General features: G+C 36.3%; 3 protein-coding genes across 9 annotated transcripts; 2 read left to right on the top strand and 1 right to left on the bottom strand.

The window, feature by feature from the left end:
- The first annotated feature begins 68 nt into the window (after positions 1–68).
- Positions 69–11,339, top strand: LOC132198785 (calcium-binding mitochondrial carrier protein Aralar1). 7 transcript variants are annotated; one of them, XM_059623003.1, is made up of 19 exons: positions 75–163; positions 341–409; positions 1,047–1,134; positions 4,724–4,780; positions 4,843–4,985; positions 5,051–5,166; positions 5,220–5,359; positions 5,435–5,581; positions 5,636–5,777; positions 6,350–6,443; positions 6,939–7,029; positions 7,471–7,546; positions 7,617–7,825; positions 7,898–7,978; positions 8,034–8,174; positions 8,230–8,424; positions 8,608–8,710; positions 9,401–9,491; positions 9,592–11,339. In XM_059623003.1, the coding sequence occupies exons 3-19, from the start codon at positions 1,132–1,134 to the stop codon at positions 9,752–9,754; spliced, it is 1,992 nt and encodes a 663-aa protein (XP_059478986.1). In that variant the 5' UTR covers positions 75–163; positions 341–409; positions 1,047–1,131; the 3' UTR covers positions 9,755–11,339. The 7 variants fall into 7 exon arrangements, with proteins under 7 accessions (XP_059478980.1, XP_059478979.1, XP_059478986.1 ...); XM_059622997.1 differs by lacking the exon at positions 1,047–1,134 and having other exon boundaries at positions 69–163; positions 9,407–9,491; XM_059622996.1 differs by lacking the exon at positions 1,047–1,134 and having other exon boundaries at positions 70–163.
- Positions 11,340–12,534: 1,195 nt separating this feature from the next.
- LOC132198788 (cytochrome c oxidase subunit NDUFA4) lies at positions 12,535–13,695 on the top strand. The gene is made up of 3 exons (XM_059623011.1): positions 12,535–12,696; positions 13,259–13,405; positions 13,459–13,695. The coding sequence occupies exons 1-3, from the start codon at positions 12,655–12,657 to the stop codon at positions 13,513–13,515; spliced, it is 246 nt and encodes an 81-aa protein (XP_059478994.1). The 5' UTR covers positions 12,535–12,654; the 3' UTR covers positions 13,516–13,695.
- Positions 13,624–18,271, bottom strand: LOC132198784 (PHD finger protein 12). Its single transcript, XM_059622995.1, has 15 exons — positions 18,143–18,271; positions 17,973–18,073; positions 17,368–17,549; positions 17,242–17,317; positions 16,750–17,188; positions 16,607–16,700; positions 16,428–16,560; positions 16,192–16,374; positions 16,002–16,130; positions 15,763–15,944; positions 15,455–15,531; positions 15,059–15,396; positions 14,825–15,003; positions 14,625–14,772; positions 13,624–14,558 (listed from the first exon to the last, which is right to left on the bottom strand). The coding sequence occupies exons 2-15, from the start codon at positions 18,018–18,020 to the stop codon at positions 14,379–14,381; spliced, it is 2,388 nt and encodes a 795-aa protein (XP_059478978.1). The 5' UTR covers positions 18,021–18,073; positions 18,143–18,271; the 3' UTR covers positions 13,624–14,378.
- Positions 18,272–18,468: the final 197 nt, after the last annotated feature.

Here is an 18,468-nt window from a genome sequence, read left to right as displayed (position 1 = left end):
GCCTATCATAATAACATTGAGCTGGGCCATATGCCACCTCCTCTTCGCCTCTCCTAACCTATTTTACTCTCCTTTCCTTTCCTTTAGCCAGCAGTTCAGTTAGGTCTTGGGTCGAGGAATGGCTGCATCCTCCAGTGAAATATTGGAGACGACTCTAATATCGGTAATTCCTCTACTGTTGCTGAATGAATTTGGTGTGTTTTGCAGTGATTTATAACTGAAGTGTGTTGAAATTTATTCGAACGCACACACGTATACAGCCGACAGACGTGAAACTAGCGTAGCCCGGCCGGACAAAACTGCACAGACTTTTCTCACACTCTCGATTTTGCGATTCTAGGAGCAAATTCTTCAAATGGTCAAAGATTGGTCACTTAATTTGCTGGTTCTTCGTGCCACGTGTACCGAGGTAATTAACCCGTGCTCTCACCCGAGCGTTTATTAATATTATTATTTTCGAGTATTGTTCGCTTTAGAGTAGAGAGTAGATCTATAGCTAATAAAAATTTTCAAACTTTGTGATTAATTTTTGTAAACACAGAAAAGATAATAATTTCGGCGCGCCCCGCCCTCTTTCTTGCTGGTTTAACCTTATTGAACGGCCTCAAAGTCATTGGCATAATTGGCAGTGCGCCCATTAATTGTAAATAATGTATGTAATCGTGCAATTACATAGTCCGATTGTGCTGCTTTCAATACGCGCAGGCCCTCTTACTCTTTAAAAGATTTGGCTTAGGGTCGAAGAACCCTCAAAGGCATGAAATTACAAAATAACACTGAATTATTATATGTGAAAATTTAAATTCCTGTATTTTGTAAAGTCATTATTCAAGATTAAAAAACAACTTAGAAGCCGCCTACAATTTTTTGGTTAAAAAAATAATGTTTTTTTCAACAAAACTCCTCAGTTTAAAAATATTAGTTAATTTTTTATGAATTAATCCACGCCCTTTCTCTATCTCTATTAGCACACAATCGTCATAAAAATCTTATTTTGCTTTTTCATGTATGTAATATATTTTGTTGCGTGACCTTTTTGTTTACAGCTGCAGATTTAATTTGATCCTGTGCTAAATAATCTCTCAAAATCCGCTGATTTTAAACGCAATTGGACATTCAGCATTTTAAATAATGGTCAGTTTTAACAGGAAATAACAAATAATACTGTATATTAGAATTTTATTGCTTTCTCTGTATTGGTGAACGGTAATTTTTCTTCAATCAATCAAACTACCCATGAATCTTTTTGTTCTTCATTTTCAAAAACTAACACACAGCAGCCCATATTTTTTCATGTTATCTCGGTCGCAGACAAAATACTCTCAAAGATATTTTGTTTTTAAAAATAACGTAATTCTAATATGTCATCACTCAATCACGTGCAGCTTCATCCTCATCTGCATTTAGTAGCATTATATTTTTCCCTTCTCTCGTCACCTTCTGAGTGATTAATTGTTTTTTCGTATTTTTTTTTTAATACAGTCATATCATCAGATGAAGCGGGGAAAATAACATGGGTCTCTAAAGCTGTCCCCAACGTTGGGAAATCGCCCCCACGCCATTTACTGTTGTTTACTTATTGACTCTATTCTTGCTCTCGTTTTCAATTATCAACACTATAGCAATTTCAATGCCCTCTGCTATTTCAATGTCGCAATTCAAATGATTCAAATTTATTTATTTATTTATTTATTCTCTCAAAGATAATCAAAACCAATCAAAACTTTTTCGGAAAGGCATGTGAGATACATCATTCGATTGAGCACGTCAAGGAGATGCCAGAAATATATATTTCAAAATCTGACATCACCAAGCCCGGTGGCTCAGTGGTTAGAATGCTTGCATTCTAATCAGTGGGTTTGCTCGGCCGTCACGGGATCAATGCTCAGCCTGAGGCTCTTTGTGGAAACAAATTGTCTCTGGTATGCGAATCATTGATAACATTTCGGCTGACACGTCGGGAATTTGGGAGGTATGGCGCAAGCTGTACCGACTCGCACTCGGAGGTTTGCCATGTTTCCTCCGAGCCACAAGCTGGAATAACTCAGCTTGTGTGGCGAATGCCTGCGTTTCATTCTAAGTCCTTCGTGGCAAGGCCAGGGTCAGGGGGCAGGTCTGGGGGGGTGGTAAGGGCTTCCTATGCAGAGTGTCTACTCTTCATAAAAAGCTCCCGCCAAGGAGTGAAGGGTAGGGGGAGTAACCAAACAACTCCTGCACCGTGGCATAGACCAACCCCAAAGTTGAAAAACTAAGTGGGTGCCATTAAAAAAAAAAAAAAAAATCTGACATCATGTTTTCAATTTTCAGAGCAGTTTATAATGAACTTTTTATACTTTACAAAAACTGCTCAAAATTTTTGAAAAATGATCAGATTTTGAAAAATAAAAATATTTCTAGCATCTGCTTGGCGTGCCCAATCGAAAATGATTTATCGCACATGCCTTCCGGGAACAGTTTTGATTTTAGCAATTTTTAGTTTCCAAGTAAAATATTTAAAATTTCAACTCGTACAAAATTCTAAATATGCCAGTCAAATTAGGAGAAAGTTGAAGTAAAGAACTCGAGCTTTTTCAACGAGGAAACAGCTCGATTTGCAACTCTGCAATTTTGTGACGGTACAAAAGTTTTTCTCAGAACAGGAGTTTCAAGAATTTGAAAATATTTTTTCTACTTGATTGACCCAGTTGTAAATGGGTGAATTACGTCGGAGAATAATTTATCTGTAATATCACCTCATGATCTATTCAATAAAAGCGATGCAATAATAATAGTTGGTAAATAAGTGTTGTGGTGTGCTGACTGTGCTGAGTATTAAAACATATTCTTTCGATTTATGAATTTCCTGCTTATATTTTGTAGCCAGAAATTCAAATATTAAAAAATCTTTAATCTTGAAATTTTTAAATACTTCTTGCCTCAGTTAAATATTTTTTGTTTTTCACTTGATTAAACAAGGATAAGTCGCGTTACCTGTGTGCGTTTTTATTCTATAATATAATTATGGACATACAGTACAGATTCACGGCTGCGCGGTGTCTGCGTCAGCTTGAGTGACGCATATGCCTCCATGCGGAGGAGCATGAAATTGGCACGTGTTGTCAGCATGCGTGTGCCGCCGATCACGTGATCGGTGCAGATCAAGGTCCCCAAGGTTACATAATATAACGCGAGCTTGCTTTTTCTTTGGTTGTGCACAATAAGATTATTGGTCTTATTGGTTGTGCATCTCTCATTTGTCGTGGAAAAATAGAAAGCACTTTTTTTCATACTCTGCCCCGCATCACTTATTGTTGCTGTCGTCAGCTTAAGATCGATCTATTCAGATTCAGTTAATATTTATTTCCTATAGATCAACATAATTAATGACCAGAGTGCGAGCCAAGTCAAGAAATATGTATTTATTCTGCATTGAATGGAAATATTAAAATTTTCAATTAATTTTATTTTACTTTTTACAAGTAAAAAATAAGAAGAAGTAAAAAATAAAAAAAAAGTGTGATGAATTTGGCGAAATGCTATTGATTCATTCATTGAAACTCGTAGCCTTGTGTTGACTAAGAAGTTTTTTTGTATCGACTTTGTATCGCATTTTTGTACCGACTTGATGTAAGATGTTGTGTATTTCATTGTATCTGAATGGAGAATTATTATTATTATTATTATTTATTCTTCTCGGTCTGTACAAAAATTTTATGGAAAAAAAAAGAGAAGAAAGGGTTTACAACTAGCAGATGTCTGCTAAAACGCCCGACATCAAAATAGATGGCTGCCGCGGTAAACCCACACTATCGAGAGAAAAAAAAGAACAATATCACAAACACTTAAGCATAATAAACCATGAGCAAGTGCTTTTCGCTAACCAACTTCAACCGTTCAACAAATTATTTATCAGGAAAACAGCACTATGCAACTTGCCCACAGCCCACAACGTAATTCGCATGCTCCGTCCAGTTTAATTTTTCCGTAACATACAACCTAAGAAATTTTGTCATTTGGGCAACACAAACCTCCTCGTTGCGATTTTTTTTTATATTTACAAAAACAGATGGCTCGTGAGAGCTATTTATTCTCTTCATTTCCATGATCATCTCCTCGAGTGTCAATTTCTTCAAGCAACCACAATCTTTATTGTCATGTTCATTTTCACTCAATTTTCCACGCTTTTGTCACCTTTTCTTTTGCTCATCCATTTAGCCCCCATTGTCATGCTGAGAGGGTGATATTTTATCCTAATTATTTTTTAATTCATTTTCACTAAACATGCAAGTGATGGGTGTGTGTGTGTGTGTGTGTGTGCGCGCGGGCTCGCGCGTTTGTATGTGTCTTTTTTTCTCTTTTTGTATTCCATTGCCTCTATTTATTATTCTTTCTTTTATTCTATATCATCTCTGTGCGTGGTCTTAAAAATTGAATTCTCACTTTTTCTAAAAATTATTAAAATTATCTTGTCTGGTAACCGTTTATACATGAAAGGCTTTATATGCAAAAGTTTGTGAACCTATTTTGAAATTATTATTGTAATTTAATGACTTAGTTTAAAGATTTATAGTTTTACATAGAATAAATATTTTCTGAATCTTAAAAAATCTAAAAAGACCATCTCCTCATATTCAAGCTACTGATTGCTCTGTTTTGTGGCTTTGGGAATTTTGCACTGCGCTTTTTCCAGTCGTGAATTCTCCTTTTAACATAATTCTTTAACGCTGCCATATGCATATTTCAGGGCGGCGGCTTTCTGAAACGAGCCAACACCGAGAAGCTGCATAATATTTTTGATAAGGTATAAAATTCTATAAAAATCCCTCTCTAGTGTTGTGTTTCTAATTTAGAATAATATTGCAGTATGCGTCCCAAGAAGTCAATGGGGAGAAGTACATGACCCCCACGGATTTCATCCGTGGCTTCCTCGGTCTCTTTCCTGATGCCAATTACAACGCAGATTCTGTCAGCTTGCTTGGCGGAATCATCGACACCAGCAAAGATGGGTTATTTTTAAAATAAGTTAACATCTTAAAGTGTTGTACTGAACAAATATCAAATTTAATTTCAGACTCATCTCATTTCCCGAGTTCCATGCTTTTGAGGGTCTGCTGTGTGTACCTGATGCACTGTACAAGACTGCCTTCCAACTTTTTGACACCAATGGAAACGGAATGGTTGCTTTTGGTAAAATTCAATTTTCTAAAGAAATTATTAAAATTCTAACTGAAATTTGCTAGATGAGTTTGTTGAAGTAATGAAAAAGACAACTCTAAATCAAAGAATTCCGTTTGACATGAATGGTGGTTTTGTTAAACTTTATTTTGGAAAAGAAAAAAAGAGAGTGGTGAGCTATGCAGAGTTCAGCCAGTTTTTACACGTAAGCCACAGATTTGTTTAATGAAGAAAAAAAATTAAATTAATATTAATAATATTTAAACAAAAATGAAATCAGGACTTCCATGAGGAATACGCTGTTGAAGCTTTCCGCAGGTTTGACAAGGATGGAACCGGTTTTATCTCTGCCCTTGACTTTCAAGACATCATGATCAGTATCAAGAGCCACTTGTTGACAAAGGAAGTTCGAGCCAATCTTGTTGCTGTATGTTGAGGAATAAGCTTTAAAGAGAAATTATTAACTACTTGATTTAAATAGGCCGCTGGAGGTGGTTCTGGTGGTCACAGAGTCAGTTTTCCATTTTTCATGGCCTTCAATTCGTTGCTCAATAACATGGAGTTGATCAAAAGAATTTATTTAAATGCCACTGGTGGAAATCGAAACACAGAAGTCACAAAAGGTAGTGTGTTCTGCTTTGACAATGAATTTCAAGTGAAGAAAACGGGCTATACCATTGTTGAAAAAATTAATTATTATTTAAAAACCAAATGGCTCTACCACCGGTTTTGGTCACGGTTCTGCAAACCCATTTCGTAAGCAAGAAAATAAATTAATGGCAAGATTGAAAAACCACTTCTTTTAGCACTTTTTTTGTTGGTGTTAAAAAAGTGGTTTTAATTTAGTGGATTTTTTATTTTCCTTGCTCATGAAATGGGTTTGCAGACGGTGACTGATTCTGGTTTTTTAACAAAATGTTTTGTTGAGGGCAAAGCCAGCTTTCTTCATTTCCATGATGTTCGCATGAGTGCCAATTGATTCTTCACTAAAGACTTAAATCTTTTATAACACAATTTCCAGCATTGTACATAAATTTCCGACTCCTGATTTTCGGCATTTTTTTGTATGCTTGTACTTTTTTATGTCGATGCATGATTCCGCTTTTTTTTGTACAGTGTACTTTTTTTTTGCGTTGTATGTACTATGAATGGAGAATAAATAAATAAATAAATAAATAAATAATTTTATCTGCAGAGGAACTTCTTCAATCAGCGCAGATGATGTCTCAGATTACACCCTTGGAGGTTGACATCCTGTTCCTCCTGATGGACCTCTTACATCAAACAGGGTAGGAATTTTTCTCATGATTTCAGGACTTCTTTTATAAGTAAGGAGGAAATGGGTTTAAGTCTCAATCCCTTATATGATGATTTTAATATAGGGACCCATGCAAACTGCAGATCGAAAAATGACATGGGTCGATATTTTTTCCATGATGACCACTTGCCCATAGGTCACCCCCATTAGGTTCAAAAAATTCCCAAAAAATTTTTTAAATTTTTATTTCCAAAAAGCTTCTGAGAGGAGGACAGGTTGATGACTTTGGTGGTTTGTATTTTTCTTGCTCATGAAATACGGTCGCAGACCGTGACCGAAACTGGTAGAGCCATTTGTTTTTGAATAAAAACAATTTTTCTGCAACGAAAATCCCGATCTCTTCATTTCAACAGACTTTGGCTTGCCATTATATTATTTTTTTATTAATAATAATAATATTATTATGTTCTTTCAAATCATTCTAAGCTTTTGACTAATTTGAGTGTTATTAACTTGTGCATTGCAGTCGTGTCGTCTACAATGATTTGCAAGCAATTGCACCTGAACAGTATTTCAAGCAGATTACCAAGCGCCTGGCTGAAATAAAAGCAGTTGAAGTAAGTTTCGCGCCTGTGACTAAAATTTCATGGTCATAAATTTTTAAATTTGATTACATTTTGTTCTTGCATGCCTGTTTCACCATAAAACAGTCCATTCATGAAAAATATCAAATAACTTCATTCATTCTGCGAAATGTAAGCAAAAGCATCATTTGTTTTTTAATTTATGATTTTTGCGAATGAAATTTTGAAGGAAGGACGAAGTTTTTTTCTTTCTAAATTTCTTGCTTGTTTTGGTCAATTTTAAGCTTTTTTGCTTGAAATGATTTTGCATTAATAAGCAAATAAGTAATAATAACAAATTGGCTCTTCCTCATTAATTTTTAATGAAAGTATTGTTTTGTGTGGTTTTGTGATCCTAAATCATTAATTGACTGGTTTATATTTAATATTACTCTAGTATAGAATTTGCTCATTATGATACTTAAAAAATTCCAGAGGCCTGAGGATCGTGGTATTCTAACCATGTTTCTGGAAAGTGGGTACAGATTCATTCTTGGCTCCATCGGTGGAGGTATGAAAATAAAATTAAAGTGCATCTGTTGTTTAAATTTTAAGATGTCATGAAAATTATTTTCAATTAGCGGTCGGAGCGACAGTGGTGTATCCAATAGATTTGGTCAAGACAAGACTGCAAAACCAGCGTGCTGGATCCTTCATAGGTGAACTCATGTATAGAAACAGCTGGGACTGCTGTCGGAAGGTTATAAGACATGAGGGCTTTATGGGATTGTATCGTGGCTTGGTCCCACAGCTCATGGGTGTAGCTCCTGAGAAAGCTATCAAGCTTACAGTGAGTTCTTTCATTTTTGATGTTATTAATTTTCTTTTTATTTTATATGGATTTTTTTTTGCAAATTTATAGATGAATGATTTAGTGCGAGACAAGTTCATGGACAAAAATGGTAATCTGCCTTTGTACGGAGAAATAATTGCTGGTGGTTGTGTAAGTAATTTTTTATTCAAAATAAATACTGGCTTAACGTTTTTGAACATTCAAGGCTGGAGGCTCACAGGTCATCTTCACCAATCCGCTCGAAATTGTGAAAATTCGTCTCCAAGTGGCAGGTGAAATTGCCACGGCTTCAAAGATAAGTGCTGTGTCTGTTGTCAAAGAATTGGGATTCTTTGGGCTTTACAAAGTAAACTAAAATGCAAATGTTTGAATTTTGGTTTGAAATTTATGCTTTAACCTAGGGTGCAAAAGCCTGTTTCCTCCGTGATGTACCATTTAGTGCGATCTATTTCCCTGCCTATGCTCATATGAAGGTTAAGTTAGCTGATGAAAACGGTTACAACCATCCTCTGTCTCTTTTGGCTGCTGGTGCAATTTCTGGTATTCCCGCTGCCTCTCTTGTCACTCCAGCAGATGTGATTAAAACTAGACTTCAGGTGCGTTGATCTTAAAAAATTATGAGATCAAGATTCAAGATTTGTTTATTTTGTTAAGCATTATATATCACATAATATACTTACAATTAGTAATAACAGCTTTTTAAAATAAGTCAATATACATCATTATTTAAACGATAAAATTCGTTCAGGTCATTTATTTATATTAAATTATATACCCAGGTTGTTGCAAGAGCTGGCCAAACAACTTACAATGGGGTCCTTGATGCCGCCCAAAAGATTTACAGAGAGGAGGGAATGAAGGCATTCTGGAAAGGCGCCACAGGTATGCAAAACTAGCTCTAGGTTTTTTATTTTAATTTCTTACAAAAAAAATTAATTATAATTAATGATGAAGCAAGAACAACCCTTCTGGGCCTCCCTAGTCTGATTTTCTTTTTAATAAATAACTTTGTTTCAAGGGCGGTTGCAAAGGTTTAAAAGCCCCATTTATTTTGGACTTTGGACCAACTTAATATTTGTTCTTGTTTCCCGGCCGCGCGCCCTTTGTCTGGCCCTTTGCTCCGCCCTTGCCCTGTAAGTAAGGAATGCAGTTGGTTGTACGATTTGCTCTGTTTTTTCAAAAGTTAACAGCCTGTTGCAGCAGCTCCATGGTTTTCCATCAAACACACATGAGTTGTCATTAAAGGCATTACCCATCATAATTAAATAAATAAATTACATTATGCTAACAGACTTCTGTTATTAGACGTAATCTTGAAGGATCGTAATAATTATATGAAGGTCACATCCATCAACCCATCTTAGCCCATTTATCTCTATATCATATCATTATTTGATTACTGGTTTGTTTTGCTATTTGAATTTTGTTTCATTTCAAGTATTCTCTCGCAACAAGTCATTTAAAATGCAACTCTTTGCTAGTTTTGAAGTATTTGTACTAATTTCTTAATTTCAGTCATCAGCTAGGGACACAAACAGGAAATTTTGTTAACGCAAAACTTCAAATTTTCAGCCCGAGTGTTCCGATCCTCACCGCAATTTGGTGTCACTCTGCTGACCTACGAAATTCTACAACGCTTGTTCTATGTCGACTTTGGCGGATCGTAAGTGCAAGCAAATGAATTACACCTAATTTAAAAAATTCATTTCTCTATTTGAAATCTGCTGGATATTTTGGAATTTATTCTAAAAATTTAATCCCAGGCGACCTACTGGCTCAGAGTTGCATGTGCCAACTGGCAGCCTGGCTGATGAGGTGCGCTCAACAAATCCTGACCATATTGGAGGTTACCAAGTTGCTTTGCCCATCTTGACTGGCATTGAAACCAAATTCGGACTGTGTCTGCCAAAGTTCCGAGTGGGTTGAGCCAACTGCAGCGTGTTTAGGGTCTATCCACAACATCGCTAATATGCAAGCTGGCCCATAAGAAAAGCACTGCAGCCAGCTACCATCAGCACCGTTGTGGATGAGTCTTTAGTATTAAGTGTAGTGTCACTTTTTGCAAACCTAGTGTGTTAAAAGGAACTATTTAGTCAAAGAATTGATCAAACTCTTAATAGAAATCTGCATATAATGCGGAAAATGTTATCAAGAGGAGAGAAAGAGAGGTATCAATTATCATCATCCCATCCTGCACAAATGGTAATTGAGACAAAGAAAAAACCCTCTGACCTTGTTTTTATGCATTCACACTCACAAAAGTCAAACACAACACAAATAACTTGTACAAAATGTAACGTACAGGAAAAGTGAGAGCAAAGCTTCAAAAGAGTTCTTCTCTTTTTAACAGCAGACACATATAACTCAACACTTATATTTATACTGTTGAGTAAAAAGATATTATTTCTTAAAATTTCATAATTTGTTTCAGTAAAAATGATCACGTTTTCATGTTGTGTGATAAATTCTTGCTTTTAACCTGCTTGCTGACCAAATAATGCAGAGAGATTGACGTGAAGTTACTGTGGTTGCATAACAAATTTTCAGTATGTTTATTTCAATAGTTTTATGAAAATGAATTTTTTTTTTAAATTTTCCAAATTTTAATAATCATTATCCTTGCCCTTGGGACTGCTTTTATAATAAGAAGAAATAAATAATACCTAACTTGCATGTCATGGAAATCTAGAGAAATTTAACAGTAAATTTTTTGTTCTAATGGAAAAATTTAAGAGGCCTCTATTATCATTGTTTATTCTTCACAAAGTCATTTCTTTGAATCGAAAAAAAAATGTGAAGAAATATTATTTTATTTGAAAATGGACAGTTCAAGATTTTTTCCCCCAAATAAGCAGCTTATATTCTTAGAAGGTTTAAATTAAACAACTGCCTGCATGTCTTACGTAGATGCAACACTGTCTGTCATTTGTTTGTTTTAAAAAGTGGCCATTTACATAGACAAATAAGCGCCCTTTGTTTACTTGCCAACAGATAACCTTGGAAGGTATTATGTAAATACATAATTGTTTTTGCGTACTTTCTTTCCTTCCTATTTGAGTGCTGTAATCACTATTCTCGACAATTTTCAATAATCATTGTTTCTTGCTTTCGCTATTCCTACATAAATTATTATAATCTGTTGCAGTGCTAATTTATTTTGCTTCTAAAATGTCATTTTCTTAAATTACTGGATTAATAAAGAAAATTACACGTTTGTTTTTGCCTATAAAAGTTTGTCGCGAGAAACATAAAAATGTAAAAAATGCCTGCTGAAACGATCTTTATAGACGCATCGCCCATGGCGAGTGTAGTATAATGAGTGGGAAAATTGGGAAAAATAATATTTTACTGTTACACATATGAGAGAGAGCTAAATTAATCACACAAACAATATAGAACAAAGTCATCAACTCAACTGTGGTTTGTGGCTTGGATAGGGAAATTTAATTTGTATTTTTCTGAGATATTTGAGCTGAGGAATTGATCATAATAAAATCATGAAATAAAACTAGCAATATATTTTTCTGTGATTAACATTAAGCCTCGTAGTTGTAGTGGCACGCTGTACCAGCGAATAAACTGTCAAATCGAGAATAAACATTTGTATCAAATTTATTCAATTAGATTAAATTACATCTCAAAAGTCATTGCATTTGTCCATTAGACGTACATAGGACATCCTAATTAGCCTTTACAACCCTGGACATTATAAGATAAATTTATAACCAATACATCTATAATTTAACATTTAACACCAAGTGATTGCGATTAAGGTTAGCCTATGGCCGTAGCTTTTTTATTGCGGAAACTAACTTTTTTCTTCACTCCCAAAAAACCACGCGCGTGCTTCCAACCTTTCCCTGATGGCGCGGAGGTTAATCCTTTAAATCTGTCCCGCGCTCTTCGGTTGACCGCGGACGCCGCGGACCATGGGTACGTTTGGAAACGTCCTAGACAAGGAGCTTGTCCGGCCAAAACCGACTGTGACGTCATTGGTCGCAACAACCACACCCTTGAACCACACACTTCCACCAAGAGTTGTTTTTATGACGTCACGAAAACAGGCTGCTACGCTACATTTAAGAAAGATGGTTTTTGATTGAAGTACGCCGGTCGTATTCGTAATCTCGCAACTTCGACAATTGTTCAAAAAACATATGTGGTAAACTAGCAATTCGTGACGCTGTGGCGCTGCGGAAGGGGGCAAACTTCCAGCAACTACCTAGCATCGAGACAGGGTTAGCAGGAACCTCCTTGAAAAAAGCAACAGTCCTTGTTGCAACAGTCCAGACCTGCTTTTCTTGTTTTCTGGCTTATAGGCCTATGTCGTTAGCGCCAACTGGTGGTTGAAATGGCGTACTACAGCCAAAAACCATCTTTCTGTTCGAAATGTAGCAGCCTGTTTTTGTGACGTCACAAAAACATCTCTTGGTGGAAGTGTTTGGCTGTTGCGAAAAGAGGCGAAGGACCAAGGAGGAATAGGCATTTAAGCCAGAAAACAAGAAAAACAAAAACAGCAGTCCTGTTGCTTGCCTGTTGCTTTTTTTCAAGGAGGTTCTTGCTATCTCTGTCTCCCCGTTGGTCTCCCCCTTCCGCAGCGCCATGACGTCAAGGATTGCTAAGATTACGAGCACATTTTACGAAAAATTGTCGCGAGTGTCGAGATTACGAATAAAACTATCTCTGGTTTCAGCTCAGCTGCTCTACCTACCCCTCACCTTTTACTCTGCTGCTATCGTCATCGTCAATCGACATCATTTGAATTGGTACACCCATCTTTTTCACTTTTTCGGTTTTTCGCTGCATCCAAGACCGAAAAATCCAAAATGCAGGGCATGAGCATTGCTGGAATGAAAAAACACCCCTCTGTAAGTGTTCATGAATGACAATTTGAGCGGGTTTAATCGGTATATAACTTATAAAAAAAGAGATTTCTTTGCTAAAGATGTCTTGAGTTTGAGGTCACGAAAGTCGCGGAGTAGATAATTCAGTGCAAGCCTAGACATTTTATTGCAAGGTTATTGATTAATTAAATGAGCTTTTGAACACTGAATCTCCCAGTATACATGCATTTGAAAGATGAGTTATATCGTGTAATTATTAAATTAAAAGATACTGTATGTACCTACCAGTAAAGTATTACTCAACAAAAAATTCCTGAACAAAAAATGTGTTTGCATATCTCTGAAAGTAAGATCAAGTCAAGACATATATTATCAATATAAAGATCAGTAGTAATATAATAATAATCACGCAAAAAATATACTTAAGCTCTATATCTATAGATTTGCTTGATTTATAGATTAAAGGCATTAAATTTCAGTAATAAATAAATTTTCATTAAATACAGTTTGTTTAACAATTCTTATTAATTTTTCATCATTTTTTTTAACATTCCTTGTGGACAGATTTGATATTAATTTATTTCAGCTCATCCCTCTCTTTGTCTGTATTGGTGTGGGAGCTGCAGGGGCACTTTACTACACTCTGCGCCTTGCTACCCGCAACCCCGATGTCACTTGGAACAGGACAACCAACCCCCTGCCCAACCAAGAGTTTGCCAATAAGCAGTACAAGGTATACAATCTAAAAATAATTTTTATCATCTCTAAAATAATGTTTATCTTTAGTTCTACTCTCCCGTAAGGGACTACTCGAAGATTGAGAGCCCCGCTCCTAAGTTCTAAATTTCTGGGAAGATGGAACAACCATTAGTTCATGATCATGAACTAGATTTAAAAATTTCCATGAATCTTCATAGTATCTGGAGTTGTAAAAAAATCCAAAGCTAGAAACTGAGTAATATGTTGAACCTTTTTATTTCCCAAAAGTTGTAAATAATAAATAATTCTACTGTTTGGCCATTATTTGGATTTTTCTTTACTTAATTATAGTGATTCTAATTTCAGAGCAATTTCAAGAAACTTTTTATTTAGATATATAAATAACTCATTAATTTAAGGTTAACATCAACGAAGTTGTGGAACTTTTTGGCACTCAAGTCATTCACTTTTTGATGAAATAGAAGTTCTGCTGCGTTTTTATTTCCAAGAAAATACATCTCTTGAATTAGGGTTGCAACCGAAAGCAGATTTTCTGTGTTGTATCATGCAGAAACTTCTTATTAAATTTGCAAGGAAGTCGGATTTAAATTAATACTAAAAAAACTACAATACAATGACTTGAGTAGAATAAACAACAGTAATTTACTTCAGAATTATAGTATTTTAACGTCAGAATTTAATATTCAACTACATTTCAATTTGATCAACATTATTGCGTCAATTCTTGAGATTTGGGAACTTAAATTTACAGATTCATAATAAAATAAAAATTCGCTTTTCAGCAATATAATGGGTGACATTAACTTTAGACGTCCTTCGGGGATAACCATGAAGTATAGTTAGCCAGGGAGGATATCTGTAGTGAATGTCCCCCAATAATAGTTCTGCTTCTAAATAGATGCCGATCATTATGTCTTACTCACAAATAACAAGTTGTACTTTTTTTTAATCTTTACCTGCTCAATTATTCTAATTTAGTACAGAAGTTACAAATTAGTTGACAAAATGCTATTCTCTTCAATACTCTCTGGCCAAGATCGTGCAAAGATGAACTGAAGGCAACCGAATTTGAGGAGAGACCCGTGCTTAAGGATGGCTGTGCCTTCCCATCCTGGCCCTTGTGCTTTCAGTTTTTCCAAGCGTTTTGTGTTGCAATTGCATTTTTTCTGTGGCAAACAAGAAAAATAATTAGATTACACTTCTCCATAAGCAAAAATCATAACAGTTCTTACTTGCAAGGAACTTATTCTTTTCTTGATCCTCAGCTCCTCAAATTCTTTATTTGCATTTTCATCTGGCAGTTCTTCGTAATTAGTAATAGGTGATTTCAAATTTGCCTTTTCAGGTTCTTCTTTCAACGCATCATTTGTACACTTCCATCTGGAAAATAGAAAGCTTAAATGGCTTCTCTTTAGTGAAATAAATAACTTGCCTACGCCTTCTTGCAGCCAAAATTTTCCTTGCGCCAAAGGCCAAAGGTGGATCTCGGGGATTGTAGTTTGGCTGAGGAGGTTGATAAACTTCAATCTGGCTCTCCTCAATACAATAAAAGATACTGTCTATCACTGTACCATGCTCGCTATAGTTCATCAGTTCAAATTCTTTTGTGCTCTAAAAAGAAAAAGAGTTGTTTGAGTCAAGGCTTTGAAGATATAAAAATTTTTACGTTATCGTAGAAAATGAGAGCGTGTAGAGATGATACAAAATTACAGTGGCCGTATCTGGAGAGATCGATGTCAACATTAGAGCCCAATCCAATAGAGAGCTGTTGCAATGCCAAGCAGTGGGCAAGTTCTTTAATAACTTTACAGGAAACTACAGGGTAAATTGCAGCCTTGGTTGCAATATTCTGTGGGATGTATATGGATGACAGCGGCAGTGATATGCAAGGGGCGAGTTGGGCGTTAGGCTTGGCTATTGGCATGTAAGGAGCTCCGGATGTTAATTCTTGGAGTCGTTGCATGGCCAGTGCTCGTATCAAGGAATCATCTAAAAATTCCAGATCTGAAAAAAATCATAAATTGCAAAACTTAGTTGACATGGTTAGCAAAGGGAAACAAACCAGATTCCTTCCCTGAAAAAATGTTTCCCTGCAAGAGCGCAGCTAGCTTTCTTGACTGGTTTGAAGGGTAACTAAAGCTGTAATTGAAAGGAATGATTATTATTATTGTATAACTTAGAAGCATTAATCAAACATTTTACTATTTAAAGGTGACTGATACAGGCTTAGTCCTCGTTGGTAAAAATGTTTTCATTAAAAAACAGATGGCAGTTTTTTTTTTTTAATAATATACACTTATTTTGACAAGGACAAAGCCTGTTTTCTTCACTTCCATGATCGTCTCTTCAAGTGCTAATTTTTTCACTAACCTTTTGCTTTGGGATTTGTCCATGTCAACATCCAAGTAACCATTGCACAAACCTCCATTACTGTGTAATTGTGCATTGTTTTCAACTGGTTGCACTTTTGCATGATTAGATTTAGAGTCCTTGTGCTTGAGATGAAGATGTGAAGCAATGCTTGTTTGCAGGGCCATTACACTCATCAGCCACTGGGTTTACTTCTATGTAAGATTCACTATAATTAAACTGTAAGAGATAAAACTCACCAAATCTTGCTCCTCTTTGGTAGATTCCTTAGGAATAGTGTCAGCAGGAGTTACCATGGTAAGTAAAGGGCCCCCTAGGGGTACCAAAGGTTTTGGGTCCATGTAGTGCTGTCGTACTGCCTCAGGTATCTGTGAAGATTGATTGTTGTTAATAGATCTATTAATAATTAACATGCATCTAAAAACATACCTTTGCAGTATTTTTAGCGCAAAGTTTAACTCTAGGCAATCTTTTTCTATGATAGCTTTGAGAAATCCGTGAATGCCTCAGGAAGTTGATTTTGATGGCTTCTGGATCAATCGGAGCCACACAATATTGGTCCCATAATCGAAGCCTTTCCGTAGCCCCACTAGATTGAAGAAGTTTTTGGTCCTAATTACAATTTATTTTTGTGAAATGCTTTTATGGATTATTTTTTTCAATACCACAGAATGATTGGAGTGCGCAGGACACATCCATCTCCCACTGGGAACAGTGGTCAAAGGAGGAGTCAGACAATCCAAATGGAAAAGAAGAGGACAGTAGTCACAGGCTAAAAGAGGGGCCAACCGGCAACTCCTAACAATTCAATGATTGGAGGAAAATTTATTTAAAAAAACTATACTTGTGACATTCGTGACAAAGTTTGGCTGGCAAAGGGACCAATCCATTATCAAGCTCATGGGGTTTTCTTTTACTCTTCCCTCTCCTTAGCATGGCTAAATAGAAAAGTTAGGTTAAGAAGTTAAACAAAAAATTGTTTTTCACCTTTCTCTGTGCCTGGAAGAGTGATGGGTTCCATGAACTCATACGGAAGCTCAAATTCTTTAGGATTAAGCTGTGCAGCAGCTTGAATAAGCGTCTTGAGGGGCTGCAGATCCTGGTCAGCAGCTGGTTCTTTAGTCAAAGGTTCACTCTCCAACTTGATATCTACTAATTCCTTCAGTGCCACAAATTCTTCCACTTTGGTCATCTCCACCTCTGGTACTGTTTCTGCAACTCCTAAAGCAATCTCTTTTGCTTCTGCAGGACCTATCAAATCTTGCTCGGAATCTCTCCGCCAGAAGAGTCTACACAACTGGCCAGTTGTTTCGTTGGTGGCATTTGTGACTGAGAATGATATCGGTGTTGCAGATTTTGAAGTTGCTGGACTTTCAATTACGTCTCTCTTTAATTTCTCTATCTGTTTTGTAATTGGCGGGGCATTCTAGAAACATTTAATTAGCACAACTCCAATAAACTTAGCTATTTCCAATTTACCTGAGCATTATTAAATTTACAATTATGGCATAACCACATCCCTGTGGGTATATCCTCTTCATTTAAAGGAGGATCGCTGAAACAAACTTATTTAACTTTTTATTCAAAATGCAATATATTTTATACTGGCAAAGCAAGTGGAATGATGCGGGACACTTGTCGCAGCACAAAAGGTCTCCGCCCTCTCCGCAAGCATCGCAACAGTCATGATTGTGACCTTTGCCTGGCCTCCTATAGTACGGATGCTTTGTTTCTCTGCGCCTGCCCTTCTCTTCGCTAGGCGGAGGCGCAATAAGGGCCTGTATTTGCTGTGGCAAACATCCATTATAAACAGTGTTGTAAAAATGTGCAAATTGGCGTTTGTCTCCTTGTTACTAAGGGGTGAATGCATATTGAAAAACCAATATAGCAGCGTGTCAAAATATCATTAATTTCACTCATTATTATTTATTTTATGAAAACGTAGCAAAGGTTCAAACTCTACATGAGTACGGGGACCTATATGTATTTTTAAAATCCTTTTCCTCGAAATAAACTAGAAAAGAGAAAATAATTGTACATTTCTGGTTTCTATTTTGAAGTTGAAATTTCTGTCCAAGATTTTTAAGTGTTTTTGATGGGCGAGGAAGGCATAATGCGGCAAATGGAGCAAAAAACGCAGAATTCGAGCGAAAATTATGAAAATTCGGCCGCCATTTTGCCATAACAGAGGTCTAGATGGCCAAACTTACGGGCATCAGGCCTCCGCACGCGTCAAAATCGTAGTCCAACTTCTCCATAATTTGCGCGACGACCCGGTACGTCGGGCTGCGGTCGGTGTCGGCCGCCGAATCTAGTAGAAAAGAGCACAAAAATATTAATGACAAAAGGATGCTATTGCTGCCAAATGTAATGTATGTACCGGTGCTATAAAATATAAATATAACGTCGAACGAGACACGAGACTAAACGAGTAACAACGATAGTTTTTTATTTTCCTATAAACGGAGCAGTACAACGCGGCGTTGCCATCATAATAGTGCGCGGCTGCATGCGCGCATGTGCGAGATCGAGTTCAAACTTTTAGGTGCGAACCGCGAAGGAAGCTAGCTGGCTACGTATAATTTAGCTTCTGGTATTACAAATTTAGTTTATTGCAAACCAAAATGATATTAAGAAGTTGCAAGTAAGGGGTTTGCATATGATTATACTGACTGATTATTTAATTGCTTAATAAATTATTAATGG

Source organism: Neocloeon triangulifer, unplaced genomic scaffold (genome assembly GCF_031216515.1).
Source record: "Neocloeon triangulifer isolate White Clay Creek 2 clone unplaced genomic scaffold, ASM3121651v1 ptg000013l, whole genome shotgun sequence".
NCBI classification, from domain to species: Eukaryota; Metazoa; Arthropoda; class Insecta; order Ephemeroptera; family Baetidae; genus Neocloeon; species Neocloeon triangulifer.
This window is presented reverse-complemented; position numbering and strand designations above follow the sequence as displayed.